The sequence below is a fragment of the Opisthorchis viverrini genome (genome assembly GCF_000715545.1).
Source record: "Opisthorchis viverrini unplaced genomic scaffold opera_v5_176, whole genome shotgun sequence".
Taxonomy (NCBI): domain Eukaryota; kingdom Metazoa; phylum Platyhelminthes; class Trematoda; order Opisthorchiida; family Opisthorchiidae; genus Opisthorchis; species Opisthorchis viverrini.
The window spans coordinates 731,769-748,735 of NW_008751834.1; the positions used below are offsets into that span (position 1 = coordinate 731,769).

The 16,967-nt window shown below is 42.1% G+C and overlaps 1 protein-coding gene across 1 annotated transcript; it reads left to right on the forward strand.

Moving 5' to 3' along the window:
* Positions 1 to 382: 382 nt before the first annotated feature.
* T265_07610 (hypothetical protein) lies at positions 383 to 8,890 on the forward strand (the record flags this gene model as incomplete). Its single annotated transcript, XM_009173174.1, has 3 exons — positions 383 to 542; positions 6,920 to 7,147; positions 8,760 to 8,890. 3 exons carry the CDS (start codon positions 383 to 385, stop codon positions 8,888 to 8,890), a joined length of 519 nt encoding a protein of 172 aa, XP_009171438.1.
* Between the last annotated feature and the right edge of the window lie 8,077 nt (positions 8,891 to 16,967).

Genomic DNA, 16,967 nt, shown 5'->3' on the forward strand with positions numbered 1-16,967 from the left:
GGGATGAAGTACAAAATGCCTGTTTGCTGCAAAAGAACAAGAACTTTTCCGGCCCTGTTTTTACCAAACATTGTTTAAAACTTACATGTGGAATTAGAAACTTGAGATCGATGGCTACTAAAAGGAAATGGGGTGTACCCCAGCGTCATATTGTTAGTTTGAGATGCATAATAACCAAAAAAATCAAACCGTTCTTGGCTTAAACGTTTTGAGATATCGAGACAATTTTTATTCTGCTTGCTGAAACACCTTTATACCTGGACAATTCGATTTCAGAAGTTTGCAAACGCTGTGCTTTGGCACGAACACCAACCCATCGCTGCGCACCTCTGCGCTCCCTAACAACGCACTGATGATGTCAACTTGATTGGGGCTGAAACGTATGCAATCAAATTGCACGGCTCAGCGAACAAAACTCTGGCCATCTACGCTACCTGAGCTACCAACATTTTCCTCCATAGAACATCTATATACCATTATAAGACCATGGTCAGTGGCCAGTTTCAGTGCCAGTTGTATATTCAGATTCAACTCTTGGAAAAGTAGCTTGCTCTCAACTAGACCAAATCCGCCTGGTGTAAGAAACCAAGTAACATTTATTTGCAATGAACCATTTCCTAGGCCAAATGTCTAATCCTTATGTTTTGGGTATGAAGGAACAGCTAAATTAGATTGTAAAGATTTACCCAACTCGGTGCCACTTCTGTTTCTGTAGAAGTGTCCAATTATCCGGAATCATTGTACATCGCATGACTCGAAGCAGGGTCATTGAAACCTTTGGTCTGCCGACAAAAATGTAGTGATTTTCAACCACCACACGTAATGCTGGGGAATGAGTTTCCGAGATGGCGTTCACAGAGGTCGATTCATACTGTTGTTCTTCTAGGAAATCCATGAAGAGGAAATGTGAAGAAACTACCATGCTGTTTCTGTATTCGAACATATAACTTGGGTACTTGTAATCTTCCAGAGGGAGATATGAGACAACAGAAGAGCCTAATGTGCACGTTTAGAGGAATTACACTTAGGAAACATTCAGAGAGAGAGGAAGGAAGATGTTTTTTTCACCGTTTTTCCCCATTTTTCACCGGCTTATTCAGAAGCTGGTTCCAAATATTCAACCCCGATTGTGATGCCGAAAGTGTTTTTCAAAATACTAACATCGCTCTTGATAACTGGATTAAAACCCCACAGATTTTCTCAATAACGGGTGTAAGCTGCTGGCTGGGAGCTGTAAACCAACAGCTATGTAAAGTAGCTTTATGAGACCTAGTGCCATGTAATACGCTTTGCAAACACATATAAGGTTTCAAACGCATTTAAACTTTGAACCGCTTGCTAGCGTTATACAACTGTATGACCATAACTTGATATCACCTACTTGATCTAGGTGCCATGAACTTGTTCGGCAAACCATGGAATGTGTTTCTGAATTAAAGTGTCTAACAAGGTCAGTACATATGGAAACTTATCTTACCAGTGGGTGTACTGGATTTGACCGCTACTAATACCTATGTTGATATCTGAGCTTAAAATAAATGGGTGAAGTACAGGTGCCATCCTAGGATAGCTGACCGTGATGTCACACTTTTGGAGATCACATTGTGGCCGCAGTGAGCGCTGTCTTGGGCATGAGCTGCGTGGTTGGTGCATACCAGTCTTTAACATATGCTGGTTGAAGTTATGTGCGCGGTGAACGTGGTGTCTTCCCCACATTAACTTTCATCGTTGTGCAAAAAGTTGAGGTGCTTGGTACACTGTTGGTGCCAGACGTGAGTAAGAAATCGACTTAAATTGGGCGTGACCAAAGAGGCTAGCAAGGTGGAAAAATTACTTATACAAGTTTCAATGAAAACGAGTGCTTGTGAACCAAGTTTTTCAATGGGTGTGTAGTTAAAGTGTGTATGTGGATCTTAAAATGCGATTCAGGCCAAAAATATTTTTATCCTTTTGATAGTTTCAGTTCTCACAGGGGTTATTTTAGTTGACAACTAGAGTGTGTGTTTTGTTTTGAGCTGAACGTTGCGTAATGACTAATTTTACTTTTCATAAGCGCTCCCGACGAGTTATGTGGATCGTTGTCACCTATTGACCGTTTCTTGTGAGCGACTTGGCAAAAACAGTTATGTGGATCGTTGTCCGTTGACCGTTTCTTGTGAGCGACTTGGCAAATGGAATGCTCTGAATAAAAGAATACATTTTGGACATGTGAATGAACGCATCTGGAAACATATTGGATAGGAGGCAATAGAAAAATCAGACGCACGGCAACACGTGCCTATTAATTACATTATCTTCTTACCTAGCGTCGTTCACTTGGTAAGATCACCGAACGCTTATTGAGAATAGAACAGGTTGAGGCGGATGGCGGTTTATTATGTGGCGTGACTTTTAAGAGAATAAACTACACTTTCTCATTATGTAGGTCTAAAAATGATGAGTTTACTGCACATCTGCTGACAGCACCTGACGTAGATAGGTGAATTACGTAGTGACTGACAAAGATCCTATACAAAGTATTAAACAAAGTATACGGTCAGAGAGTAAACTAATAAATGCACCGGCAAAACAACGAGGTTTGGCGCCACTGGAAAAATCCATTTCGCTTCTGACTGGTTATTAGCCTTTGGAGTTTTATTGTTCGCAGTACAGCGATTTTATCTCTCTCTCTTTTGGACTAATACGTGACACACTTGTGTTTGTGAGTGTGCGTCCATTAGCTGTGACGTTCGGCGTCTTGTCCACGTCAATCGTGTTCGTGCTTGACTTAACCGATTTTGCACCATTGATTTACGATATAGTCCTTTCCACCCATAGTTTTCACACTTGACAGAACTACATACACCATTTTCTTATCAGATTATGTTGTTTTCCTTTCCGAATTAGTCAGGCAGCTCAGCAGTGCATTGGCAGTTACTGCAGTGATCCCCCTAAAACGATCGCGCCTATTGAGCAACAAAATCGGGCACCACATACAGTCTCTATGAGAGGCATCATCAGTATATGCTTTTTTTGCCAAACAGCTTAGAATCCCTCCCTAATTTGAATGAATTGTCTGTTTGTTTGTTTTGAAGTACCTCGTGCACATATTTTAGGTATTCGGTAATCTATTGAGCTAATTTTTGTCCACAGCGTAACTTTGTTCATCAGGTTTATTAAGACCCACTAACATGACCGTTAATCAGGCGCTGATGAACCAATGCTTGTAGTGGTAATTCGAATGTAGGTCACGTATAAATTTGGCATTCAATGTGCACCCGATGGGTGTGTAGCAACAAATGATAAATAAACATTAGGATCAGAGTAATTTTCCGGCGTTTCGGGGATAAATTCGTCTCTTTCTCTCGGTTTACGTTTTTTTCAAATTTGTATGAAACATATTTATATAATGCCGAAATCAGGTTTGAGCTTCTAGCCGAGGGAAATGCTTTGCAGAATAAGGCTATATGAAGTCTACAACTGCTGCTTTTAGAGGCACCTGTCACGACAATCTTCAGATTCAGTCATCTCAACAATGTTGCTCTCTATGGATAATTTCAAAATCTTTATCAAATGAAAAGCAGCTGCATTCGACGCCTTTTGATTCGTCATAAATATCCCAAAACAATAACTGATTAAAACGGTGCGATTGTTCCCAAGAAAGAATAACGCCTTCTGTCACTGGGTTGAACTCTTTCAACAACAATTCAGCTGGTCACCTGAATTTGCTAAGCCCAATTTCTAACGTACAACGGAACCCTGTAAAGTGAACACGGAACCAAAGAAGGATTCGGAAGCAAACACGAGCGGCAGATCCAGACTAACTCCCACACATTTTGTTCAGAAATGGGGGTGGTATCTTCATTCGGTGCTGGTCTAACTTATCTGCCCCATGCTGGATACAGAGACCGTCTGAACAGACTGGGGCTAATAGATTGTGGTAAATATTTTCAAAAACAGTGCTCGCATTGAATGCAGTAATCACAGAGAAATCGACCTCACGCCCATTGTAGTTAAACCTTTTGCCTCTGATTAAATTGTCTTACGAGAGCGCTTCAAGAAAGGTCCGGAGAACAGCAACCAGGATCCCGATCACGAAGGAATGTACGAACCACACCTTCACGCATGGTAAAGCAACGGGATGCACGTAGCGTTCATTGACTTAAAGAGCGCATTTGATTATGATGACCTGTTCGTAGTACTCAGCGAGATGCTCAACAATGTATTCCCCAGAGATTTTGCAGACACCCTGCGCTGTTTGTCTTTGCACACTTGCTGGCTCGTGAGTACGTAAGGAGTTTTCCAGAAACCATGTTACAAGCACTCTGTCTATTTTGCTTGGTAGCATCACTGGTGAAGAGCCCTGGTGAACGCTGACAGATCGTCAGAATTCCTATCTGGAAGTCCCTCCGAACAAGAGCTCTTTTAATCTGGAATACGAAGACAATATTTTTCCCATCTTTTGAAACAGTACATGAAGCATAAGCACGCAGTGCAATGTCATGCTAAGGGACCACAACCTCCAAACAAGGCTCCAGAGATTCAAGGAAAGACATCGGAAGTTATGGAACATTCTACATATCGCCGAGACTGCACTATCCTTGATAGTAGTGCGGCAGATAGAGCCAACGCATTAGTCTTAACGAATACCCCTTGCTTTTCCCAAGTTGCGTCACTTTTGGCATCAAAAAAACATCAGAGGTAATACAAAACGTTACANAATCGGCCTCACGCCCATTGTAGTTAAACCTTTTGCCTCTGATTAAATTGTCTTACGAGAGCGCTTCAAGAAAGGTCTGGAGAGCAGCAACCAGGATCCCGATCACGAAGGAATGTGTGAACCACACCTTCACGCATGGTAAAGCAACGGGATGCACGTAGCGTTCATTGACTTAAAGAGCGCATTTGATTATGATGACCTGTTCGTAGTACTCAGCGAGATGCTCAACAATGTATTCCCCAGAGATTTTGCAGACACCCTGCGCTGTTTGTCTTTACATACTTGCTGGCTCGTGAGTATGTAAGGAGTTTTCCAGAAACCATGTTACAAGCACTCTGTCTATTTTGCTTGGTAGCATCACTGGTGAAGAGCCCTGGTGAACGCTGACAGATCGTCAGAATTCCTATCTGGAAGTCCCTCCGAACAAGAGCTCTTTTAATCTGGAATACGATGACAATATTTTTCTCATCTTTTGAAACAGTACATGAAGCATAAGCACGCAGTGCAATGTCATGCTGAGGGACCACAACCTCCAAACAAGGCTCCAGAGATTCAAGGAAAGACATCGGAAGTTATGGAACATTCTACATATCGCCGAGACTGCACTATCCTTGATAGTAGTGCGGCAGATACAGCCAACGCATTAGTCTTGCTTTTCCCAAGTTGCGTCACCTTTGGCATCAAAAAACATCAGAGGTAATACAAAACGTTACAATTGATGACTGCGGCATTCATTCGTGTAAAGTTACGTTGATTGGCTGGAGGACGGTCACTGTTGGCTAGTAGCCATGTCGGATTGTGGGACACATTTTTCAGCTTGGATCCCGTATGGCCTATTAAACGTCGCTCTGGTTCCGTTCTTAAATTTGACGTTAATTACTTGCACTAGGGCGTATCGGTTGATGGAATTGTAATTTTGAACTACTCGATGTGGTAGAACTACATTTTTAGGTCGGTCACATTGCTCGAGGAGAATACTGATCCTTCATTTTGAATGCAAGTCATGCGCGCTGAGAATGAATTGGTGTAGTCATCTTTCCATGTGAATAGTGCCGGCTTCAAATGTTCCCAGGCTATTTGCCCTCCTGTACAATGAACAAGCCAAATGTTCACATACCATAGAGGAGTCGAGATCATTGACAGGTAAAAGGCAAAATTTGTGAAATACACATGGGTATATTACACGGCTGTGCAACACGAACATCAACTTGTCCCTGGAACATTTGTTCAAGGAAGATCCAAATTGGGCTTTTTTCTTCCTTTTGTCTCGCCCTTTTATCTCTATAATGTCTGTATTCCAACTTCAATAAACACCCTCCGGAATAAAAGCTCACACTCTGTGCATTTCGGAGCCACAAGCGAATGAAACGGAGATGAAAGTGAATGGTAAGCTTAGGTCGACGGATGACGAGGTACATGAGAGACATCCTTTTGATGAAGTAACCTTCTTTGCAGCCCACGGGCGCTCCGCTTTCCACAAAAGTTGGTGGCTATCGACTGCTCATTACCAGTTTCATTCGCACACAATATGCGCGTGGCAATTGTGTTATCGCCTTTGTAAAAAAAATATGTATTTTTGGGTGTTTGTCCCAAAAATTAAGGCTGAATAGCTTACATCGATGGACGTTTGTCTTCAGCGTGTTGCATAATTCTGGAAAGCTGTCAATCTGCCCCATCTAATAACAGATTATAACGGGAATATCCACTGAAGGGTTTGTATATATGCGTCAACTTCGACTCCTGCCAGAAATATCTAAAAATTGATCAGTAAAGACAATGACAAGCATAATGTTGGCTCCCCTCAGAATCTACACTGCCCGTTGAATACTTTTATTAAAAATCAGACTTTGTTGCCGAAAGCATCTGGTATAATTGTGGAAATATCCTGAGGAAACTTTACGCACATAATTTCAACTACTGATAAAATTGACCAGTAGCATACGTGCCTGAAGTTGGAACAGATCCAGTCGAGGGAGTTGAGGAAGAATAACGGGTCTTCAGTGACAAAATCTGACTGCACAAAAGACAATATGCGAAATACTGAAAAAACACTTTTGAGGATTTACAGTGAGCAAAGCATATCTGTATTAAGGATCAGTCAATGGCTTAAGTGCACTTACCATAGACGAAGCCCCTACAATAGTACCAAAGTATTTTCACAACAGTGTCTTTGGAATCCGTAATATCCAATAAAACCCCCTATTTGTCTCCCATCTCTAGGGGAGCCTTTTCGTTGCGAATTGAACGTCACTCCAATAAAAAACGAACGAGGATTTGTCGCATTGTTTCTCTGCGTGTACAAACTCCTACCATCGCCCAAACTTCCAATGAGTCGTTCTGTGCTCCCACTGATGCACTCTTTTACTCGGTTGGACACTCTGAATACAGTGGCTCCGAGCCCAAGACTATTGGATGGGTCGTGTACGTTCCAGTGTCAAATGGATTCTGGTAGGTCACCGCACTCAATCCTTTTCTTTCCCGTCCATATATTTACTCTGATTCGAAGGTTCAGTGTTCTCAATAAGGCATCCGGAGGGACGACAACAGCAAGAAAAACATAACCAACGTACTATTTTTCAAACAAAAATGATATTCAAAGTCTTCTTTATGACTTAAAGTGAAACCAGTGGAGAATGCGGCATTCCAAGGAAATTTTTAGTTTCGGAACCTGCTAAAATTTTGTGCCAACAGAGTGTGACACACCAGTTGCACGGCGGACCCCACAAAGACCTAGTGGTGTTGGGTTGGTTTTTAAGTTTTCATGAACTATCGCAACTGAAAAGACAGAAAATCTAAAATCGGATATGTTTCATCGCAACTCTATTTAGTCTGAGTCATTTCTCATGAGACCATGTTCGGAATGGGGTCATGCAAGTGTCTGTTAATTCAGCCATATGATGTGGATCTACACCACGCAAAATAGAACAAAATAGCCTTCAATCAGGGACACTGTGACGAATAATGGCTCCATTAGAAGCTTTTCAATGAATCCCACCAAAGCAACTGTGACTTCATGTGAGCCGCTTTTAATCACCCTGCACGCTGCCACATGCTGATCATTTTCAGGGGTGTAAATTCTGGGCTGAAGCTACCAAACATCTACCTCATACCAAGCGTAGAGACAACGATGTTTTCGCTAGGGGTCAATAAAGATGGTGCGCCGCATTACAGTATATTTTCAGGGGTGTAAATTCTGGGCTGGAGCTACCAAACATCTACCTCATACCAAACGTAGAGACAACGATGTTTTCGCTAGGGATCAATAAAGATGGTGCGCCGCATTACAGTAAATCGCACGGGCGTAATTTCTCCCCTTAGGAGCGCCACATCCCATAAGTTAATAATACAAGAGTTTGTGTACTTTGAAGCCAGAGTCCTGTGACATTCTCACCAGTAAAAGGAGGAAAGCCCTTTGCAGCAGAGCTGTTAATTAGAAATTACCAACTGAAGAGTTACAGACTATTGGACAAAAAAAAGTAAAGCTTTCATATGCACCTGCATATCCGTCTTCTTCTTGGACGCGTCTTATTGAACATTCCTGGATATTCATTGACTGTCATGCAACTGTAAACGAATGCTGCAAGGCAGTTTCACAAAGTCCGTAATAAGTCCCACTTTGCATTGGATCGAGATAAACATATACTACTCGCATGCTTCATCAGTAATATCAAAAGTTATATTAGTAGTCTGTCGTGTGCATATCTGTTTTCCAGTCACGTTCCTAATACATCTTGCTCAAAGATGCCGACTGTGCGACCCTCACACGGTGTTGCGGTTGCTCACAACATCCTTTGGCCACACTACCTTGAGATTATCTGAGGTAATAACCAAAACATATGATGAATGAATGCTTGAAATCTGTACGACCATATTCATAGATTGAACAAAATGACTCACAAGTCATATCCAGGTTCTAAAGGAATACGCAGCATGTATACAGCCGTTAGACAGCGGATACTTCTGCAGTCTATGGAACCGCATTTTCTACTACCCAAAGAAGGTGGATTTATCTGAACACCATTTGTATCCTTTCCCCGGAGAAACCGTTACTGACTTCTAGCTTTGAAGGTTCTCTACCTCAATGAGATGGCGAGATGGCTAAAGTGGTTATGGCGCGAATTTAGTGACCAGAATATCTGTGGTTCGAACCCGACCTCTGCATCTCGACTTCCCCTGTCTAGGCTTGGGTAATCTGGCAGTATCCCATTGCACGTGCTTCCTTTGGGTGGCGTGGCAGCTAGGCACCGGAAGAGTGTTACAGTGTTATATTTTTATACCTCACTGATAGTACTATTGTTCGGTGGTCCTTGTATCCTCATTTTGCCACCATTCCAGCTTGCACTAGCATTGGTGATGTAGTACATCACTCAACCCTGCGTTAATGTGTGATGGTTGACCCACAGTACTTCCTTTTTTGACTAGTCTCCCGGAGAAAAAAGACTGATTTCTGGGAGATATCAATTTATTTCCAAAGTATACGTTATGATTCACAAAATGTCTTTTTTAGTCATGTTGAACAAAATCACAGTAGAAGAATCCCATGTCACCTTTTGATTTCTAAAGGTGGAACATAACCTAGAAAAGCCAATGACGTTAACACAGCCGGCGCACCGTTACGATATAGCAACCAACACTTCTTAAATTGTCTCGTTGAACAAGGACAAACTCTTGTAAGTGAGACCAAGGTATGATCGAAAAACGAAAAGTATTTTACAGCGATTTCGTCGTCCTTTCGAACCATAATCAGTGAAAATCTGACGAGAACGCAGAAGGGTTTAATCGTGACCTCGTGGCTAGCACTTGAACACTTCGTCGTTCAGCCGCGACCCGCTGAGCAGCGATGTGATTAAATCGTAAATGGACAGGATTTAGCGCCGCTAGTCGTTCATTTATAGAAAAACCACCAGGTAGCCGTGTATTGATTGTCTTTCCGAGCGAGGACTTCTCAGAATGAGGTGAATTTAGTTTTCTGAGCTACTCGTAGAATGATGAATGTGTGAGGACCTCTAGGAACTTTCAATAGGGCTTTTGTCCTCCAAATGAAGCCAGTCCTCATTGGGAATCATCAACAGTGAGCAACTAACGAAAGACCAGGAACGCTATTGTGACGGATTATTTTGTAGCAAAACGAAGATTTCCGTTAAGTTTGTCGTTTCATTTTGACTCATATCAATATTTTCCCTCTACTTAGGTTCCGGAGAAACAAGCCGTTTTCGTTCACCAGTAGCAATGAACACTCTCCTCGGAGGCTCCCAAGATCAAGGAACTGAAGATCGCTTCGAAGACTGTAGACAATTCCACCTCGCGAGTCGGAAGACCCTATCTAAGAATTCCAAGGCATGCAGCGAGTTTTCGGCAACTTCCCAATCTAGTGATGCAGACTTGGGACTTCGAAAACCCACCGTAAAACGGACAAAATTATACCATTCGCAATGCGAAGGCGATCTCTTAGACTCAAGAAATATTCTTTGTATGCAGAATTTCCGCAATATACGTTCAAAATCAGCCTCGGTACGCAAATTCAATTTATACCGGGGTCCATGCTGGAATAGGTTGCGTCAGATAAACGTAGGATCCGTGCAAGGTCTTGGTACAGCGTGTGAATCAGATCCTGGAATGAGTTGCTGCTCATCTGAAACCCAGAGTAATAGCACTCGAGAGAATCTAGAGGTAAAAGGAGGTCAGATTTCTCACAAATGTGTCGATCAGTCGGCTCAACTCCACGAATCATCTACTTTCTGTAGTGAATCGTACCAAGTAGATTCTGACCTTCACTATCCGCTCTTTCCCGAGAGAAACGGGGAACTTGCAAAAAACAAATCCTCACCTTGTACTGGAGGCTTTCGAGACCCATCTGTAGACGATACGCCACAGGAGATCTTCAAAGTCGACGAGGGATCAATGACTGAAGCAGCTGAAATGCAAACTGGATGGGAAAACCCAACATCACCCGTAAGTTGTAATCTTTGTGCTGTTTCGACTACGTACATATAAATCGAGCTACAGGGAAAACTGAGCGGTTATCAGGTTACAAAATGACCTTCGTGTTTGGGATCTTGTTATCATGTTATGAATAGTATGAGCACAATACGGATAAATATTACATTGTATCGAGCCCCATCAGAACAAGTGGCTTCTGTTCCAGGGGAAGAGTTTGCAAGGAATAATCTGCAGATGCTCTTAAGATATCCAGTTCGAGTTTATTGATGCAAATGTCTTTAGGTCTGTTTCACCATACCAGAGGAGCATTTGGACAAAATTTCCTCAAGGGGGAGGCACCTTTAGTAAACTTCACGTGTTTTTCCGGATTCGCTCCAACACCAGTACTGTTTGCACACACCGAACTTCCCTCGAGAGAAAATCCAGAAAGGGACTAAGGCACCTATGAATATGTTTCCCTTGGACCGGTTTTACACTCAATGAAATGTGTTTCACGGGATAATGCGGCAAAATCTATGTTTCAATGTCCGGGTGGTAATCTTGGATAGTGTAAGTTTGATATCCAAGCCAACGAATGGATGGCCTGTTCACTTCTAATTGCATTGAATAAAAGTGTTCTTATTTTAGTTTGTTGTAGTATTATAGGCGTAAACCGCTTTCTAGCTTGCGTAAACGGTAAATGAAATGCGAAAAGTTGCAACAATCATCAATGTCTATTGGCAGTTGATACACGGTAACTCCTAAAGCCACAAAGTGAACGCTACGGTAAAGAGTAGAAAACTTATCTATGCCTGGCGAACATTGTTGAAGCAGTGTTCTTTATTTCTCAGCTGATATCCTCATGTTATTCTTTGGCACAATTTCTGTTCAGGTTTCACTAAGAACGCATAAGTTTGGCGTACTCGAATATCAAAAGGAAGAATTGTTTACCAATTTCCATATTACTATTCACAAAACGTAAATAAACGTATACTGCAGACCTAAGGTATCCAACTACGCCAACAAATGCAGAGCGCAGTGTCCAGGTCCACACAATCTTCAGCTGTGAGCTTAATGTTGGCTCGCTATTACGGGTTGAAGTCGTCCCTCCCGAGTTTATTTTGGTGATTCTGACGGGCGACGTGATCACAAGATTACCGCGACAGAACAATTCAGGCAAGTGGAGATTTCGTCCTGTGAGTGAAACCAATCTAAGCACTGCTGATGATTCCCAATAAGGATGAAACAGCTGTACAGTGCTTCTCGGCTTTTCAGCATGGGTTGTCTTCACTCACAGGACGAAATCTCCACAAAAATCCCGAATCCTTTCACACTACCAACAATTCAGAGCAGGCCCAGCAGACGGAGCGCGGACACATGTGGTTATATCGGTCAGTGCCCTCACACACACACACACGTTTGTATAACAGTTTAGCACGTAGCGGCCTTTGCCGCATGGTGGATGGCAGGTACATAGGGGAAATGTGGAGACCATTAAGTATAGGGGAAGCACACAATAAGGCAAATTAATAGAGGATTACCAGGTATCAAGTTAGATTCAATAATTACAAGTTCAGTGTAAAGTTACAAGGGTACAGCAGCCTGGTTAACACATGATTGTAGGGTCGCCCATATGCAATGCTTTAAAGTACAATCTGCGCATAAGTAGGCTCACATGGCCGCTAGCCAGAAAGAAGTAATGACTCGACATTCATCTGCTTATTCCCCGCAACTTTTCGCCAACACAAATTTCGAATAACAAATCTTGCCCCTTGCTAATTGATCAGGTGGTTGTTGATCTGTTCGCCGAGCTTGACACTTGACTTGCCAACGTCCTGTCATCATTCAGTGCGCTGTACCCAGCAGAAACTGCTTTGCAGTAGTATGTCAAACCAGTTCAGTGAGGGACAGACTTCGGCTGTGGTCTGCTGCTCAAAACGTCTCTTAAGGATACACAGCTGGCCGATGATTTGTCTGTGGCTAAATATTCATTTGTTTGCCAGTGTTCTGCAAACTATGCTTGTCTCAGGAACCGGTGGTCATTCTAATCTATTTGTAAGCGTAGTACCAATTAATTGGGATCTGGACTGGCCAAGCACGTGACCAGAGCAATCGCCGCACACCTAGTAACAGATCACCCCTGTGGAATACATCAGGGTAATTTATCGGGCGCCAGAAATAGTTTCAAGACCGTACAACAAACAACAGTGAGAGTTCACTGTGCCCCTCCTGTGCCACCAGGAAAGACACATGGAGCCTTTGTGTCTGCGTCAGCTCATCAGACACAGCCTCAAACAAAGAACTTGACCAAATGACGTCCTCAGTTAAAACTATTGTAAAGCTATCTATGATATTCTTTATCTGTATTTTATAGCCGTATTGCCAAAACCATGTGTTAATTTGTCGAACACTAGATTCTACTTGTCGGACATTACTAAGTACTATTCACTGTCTACGATCTGCCACACTCCCAGCTCTCGACGTCTGCGTTCCAGATCAATTCCTTTGCTCGGTGCGCACAATAATCAGTATCATTTATATGATGGTTTGCTCACTTTGGTTGTTTGAAGCAAGCAGTCTCGTTTTATGAGAACGCTGAAGAGCAGAGAACAGTTGTCTTTATCTTTGAGTTATACAGTCCGAGAAGTTGCGTAACAAGGAGAATTGTTTGTTGGTAACATAAGATTTCGGCATTTTCATTAGAAAATTATAATTCCGCCGACTCCAGCACATTTGACAAAGTGAGTCTCCAGCCGTTATAATCAGCATCCTTGTATTTGCGCTTTATTGGTTCTACCTAGTAGGCTGTCCCATAAATTGTTGATGTAGATTTCGTTCTGTATACGAAGCTAACCTCTAGCTGTTTCATCCTTAGCGGCACGCCTTCAGACGACGAGTGGAACTTTCATTTGAGAAGTAGCCACCCGAGGAGCCAGTCAGAAGTTGACCACTTGATGTGGATCACGTGACTGAGGAGTGAGTCAGCTGTTCGTGACTGAGCAGTTTCGCGCTCAACCACTGACTGGATATTTGCCGGGACGAAACTACCTGGAGTCCCATGAAGCGAACTCTTGGTAACTTTGAATAGGGATGAAACAGCTGTACAATTACTATCGGCTTGTAGCAAACAATGGTTTCCACTTGAGGACGAAATCGTCATTGAAAATTCCCATATCTTGAAGTACAAACAAAGCGTCCAAAAACCTGTCGACGTGACTGCACAAAATATTCTTCTGATGTTGTTACGATGGAAACTGCTCGTTAGTCACAGCGCAAATTTGAGTTGTTTTCGTCATGCCTGCATCGCTCCAATTTGTACATAAGTCTGAAGCATCCAACCATGCGTAAATCACATGACGGACAGGCCTTTCTCAATTAGTTCAAATGAAATATAAACATCGGAAAGAAGGAAGCCTTTCCAACATTCAAAAAGTAAACTAATACAGATAACGCGAGACGAAAGGCCGTCGCCATTTAGTGGTAAATGTGGGGACCCTTTAGAAACTCACCTGACAGTTGCAGCCCACTGAACTCTATTTCTATCTATTTTGAAAGCTTTGAGTTCAGTATGGTAAAGTCCAAACAGGAAACCATCCTTTATTTGTTCAGACTCTGGATCACTCATGCACATATCTGATTTATAATGACCGGAGGCATACTTCTTTCGGGACTTGTTGGTGTTTAAAAAACATAAGATAATAGGTAAGCAACCAGGTTGGCCATCAAGCACGAAGTGATAAACTCAGCTTTGAGGCTAAAATGATAATTTAGATGTCCATCAGCAATATTGATATGTTCTGTCAGATTACTGAATCAAGTACTAGGTGCAAGATATTTTAGTTTCTACAAAGTGATAAATTCAGCTGTGAGGCTAAAATTATAATTTAGATGTTCATCAGCAGTATTGATATGCTCTGTCAGATTACTGAATCAGGTACTAGGTGCAAGATATTTTAGTTTCTACAGTGGTCGCGATACAGTTCCAACTGGATTTAGTGACATTGGTTCATCCAATGCACCCAATTGCACCCCACCACGAGCATAGTAATAAGTCATTCATTAATTCTATAATGAGTAAAAAAAACTCTGAAAGAAACAAACGCAGCTACTCAACCTTCTCGTTTCTTTAGGAGCACTGGGTGTCAAATTGTTATATGATCCTTATTTTTCGCTTTACCATCATATCACAAAACTTAATGACAGTCAAACTTGTTATAACAACCTGAAAATTCTAATCATGTGACAAAACCCCGTTTACTCAAAATTTCCCAAAAATTTCCAATTCTGAGAATGCCTTATCGAGTAGTAGTCGGCAAAATGCTTGCGCCTTGCAAACTTTTTTATTTGAAACTCTTCAGACATACAGGTCGCTGTGACGATGGCCCGGTCTCATGAAATTGTTATTCGATCAGCTGACGGTTGGGCTCGTCTCAAATCAAACCGGAGCCGAGCTAACAATCCACCCTGTGGGTTATCCGACGCACTACTTGTTTGCTCAATTTTGTGAGACTAGAAAGACAATGTATCTAGAAAGGGCTCAGGTTTTGTTTGCCCATCAAACTGTTTACCCATCTTGAATGTCGCTGTTGGTCCCCAAAATAGCAAGCCTACATTTTACGATATGGCACAATGCTGATTCGGCCTTTATTTACTCCAAGTCTCCGTGGGAAAAAGCGCCCAAAATGAATTCACTGGTTTGGTTATTCCTGACTCTCGTGAAACGAACAATAGCAAGAATACGGTTGGGTTCGTTCGGTGTGTGCTGCTTAGAGTATACGAGGTTTACGTTAACTGAGCTTAAGCTTTGTGGCTCTTTTGTCTTATCGTCCTCCAGCCGAAACTTGATTCAATTAATTATGATTAAGACTTCAGTTCACAGGCAAATGACCAGTGGTTCGGTGGTTTTTCACGTGAAGCTGGACAACTGTCATGCATTTAGATATCTGACGCATCTCATTACATCTTTCGAACAGGATTTTCAGAATCGATTGCAAATTTTGGTATTTAGTAAGGAGATAAAATTACGACATTCGGTCTCAACCATCCATCTTAAGAAAAATCAAATTAAATGAACACACGGTGTGTTTTGTGCAAGAAGGATGTACTTCTGTGGACCATCTGAAGGTGGCCACAAGTAAACATTTTCTCAGAGTGAGATAATCCGTTCGTGGCAACGACAAGGAGATCTGTACTGAAGTTGATTTACGAAATAAATGGCCATGTATAAGTAGAAGTCAGCTCGGAAACGAACAGTTTACTTTCCTATGCACATTACTCACGGTCAGAGTAGACAGCTAATGTCAACCATCGTAGGAATGCTGAGAAAACTTTGTCCTTGTGGAGTCACAGCGATAATGTGTGTATCGAAAACCAGTGCTGAGCTCTGAACCGGTAAAATTCCAGCTCACATTTAACCATTATACTATATCCTACCTAAGTGGCTTTTTTTCATATTGCTTACCAACCGCGCACTAGTTACGAAATGGCCTAGAAATTTAAGAAATGCACTATTCCGTAGTACTTATTAACCCTGCTATAGTTTTTTCATACAGGACCACAGATTTGCGGTCAGAAGCGCGCGTTGTACGGAGTGAAAGGGGCGGAGGTGATTGACTGCCCGTAAACAGATTGACTTTACAGAGTAAAGAGTGGCTTCTTTACATCAGTCGTGATGGATAGCAGGATAGGATGTTCGTACATATTCTTGGCTATAAATTCCCCTGAACAGCCATTAGTTTGGAGCACGTCACGATGTTCTTCAGTTCAGAGTCCAGTGTATCCGCAGAGTCAGTTTGCCTCTCCGTGTTTAATAAAGTACGAATCGGAGTTCGTTTATGCCTCAGTAGCACAATGGGTTTATGTAAAAAATGCGAAATTGAATGAATATGATCCGTTCATGTAACACTGTACTGTAGGTCAGTTAACACACTAGGTCCTCCGTAGAGGCAACAGTGAGGCTCAGTCTATGACTTTTCATCGATCTCATTTTGTATTCGAGCCTCTAGTTAGATGTATGTTTTGATAAGCATTCATTCACGAATTAATTTGGTACCTGGGTGCGAGTGAGGCGAAATTTGTTGCTTTTCATACTTCTCAACCTGTTTGATAATATATACTAGAGACTCCATGGAATCTGGTCCTAGTAACTGCAACATCAGTCAATGTTGACAGCTCAAACAAGGACCTTCAAAAACTTTGCTGCTCGGGTCAGTAACTGATTATTCAACATATTCCGGAGACTGTATGAAACCGTTTGTGTGCTGTGTGAGGGTTTTGAACAATCGTTCCGCGCGACCGATTTTAGACAAAGGTAACTTTGTTGGGACGTTACCATGAAGCCATATTTTAT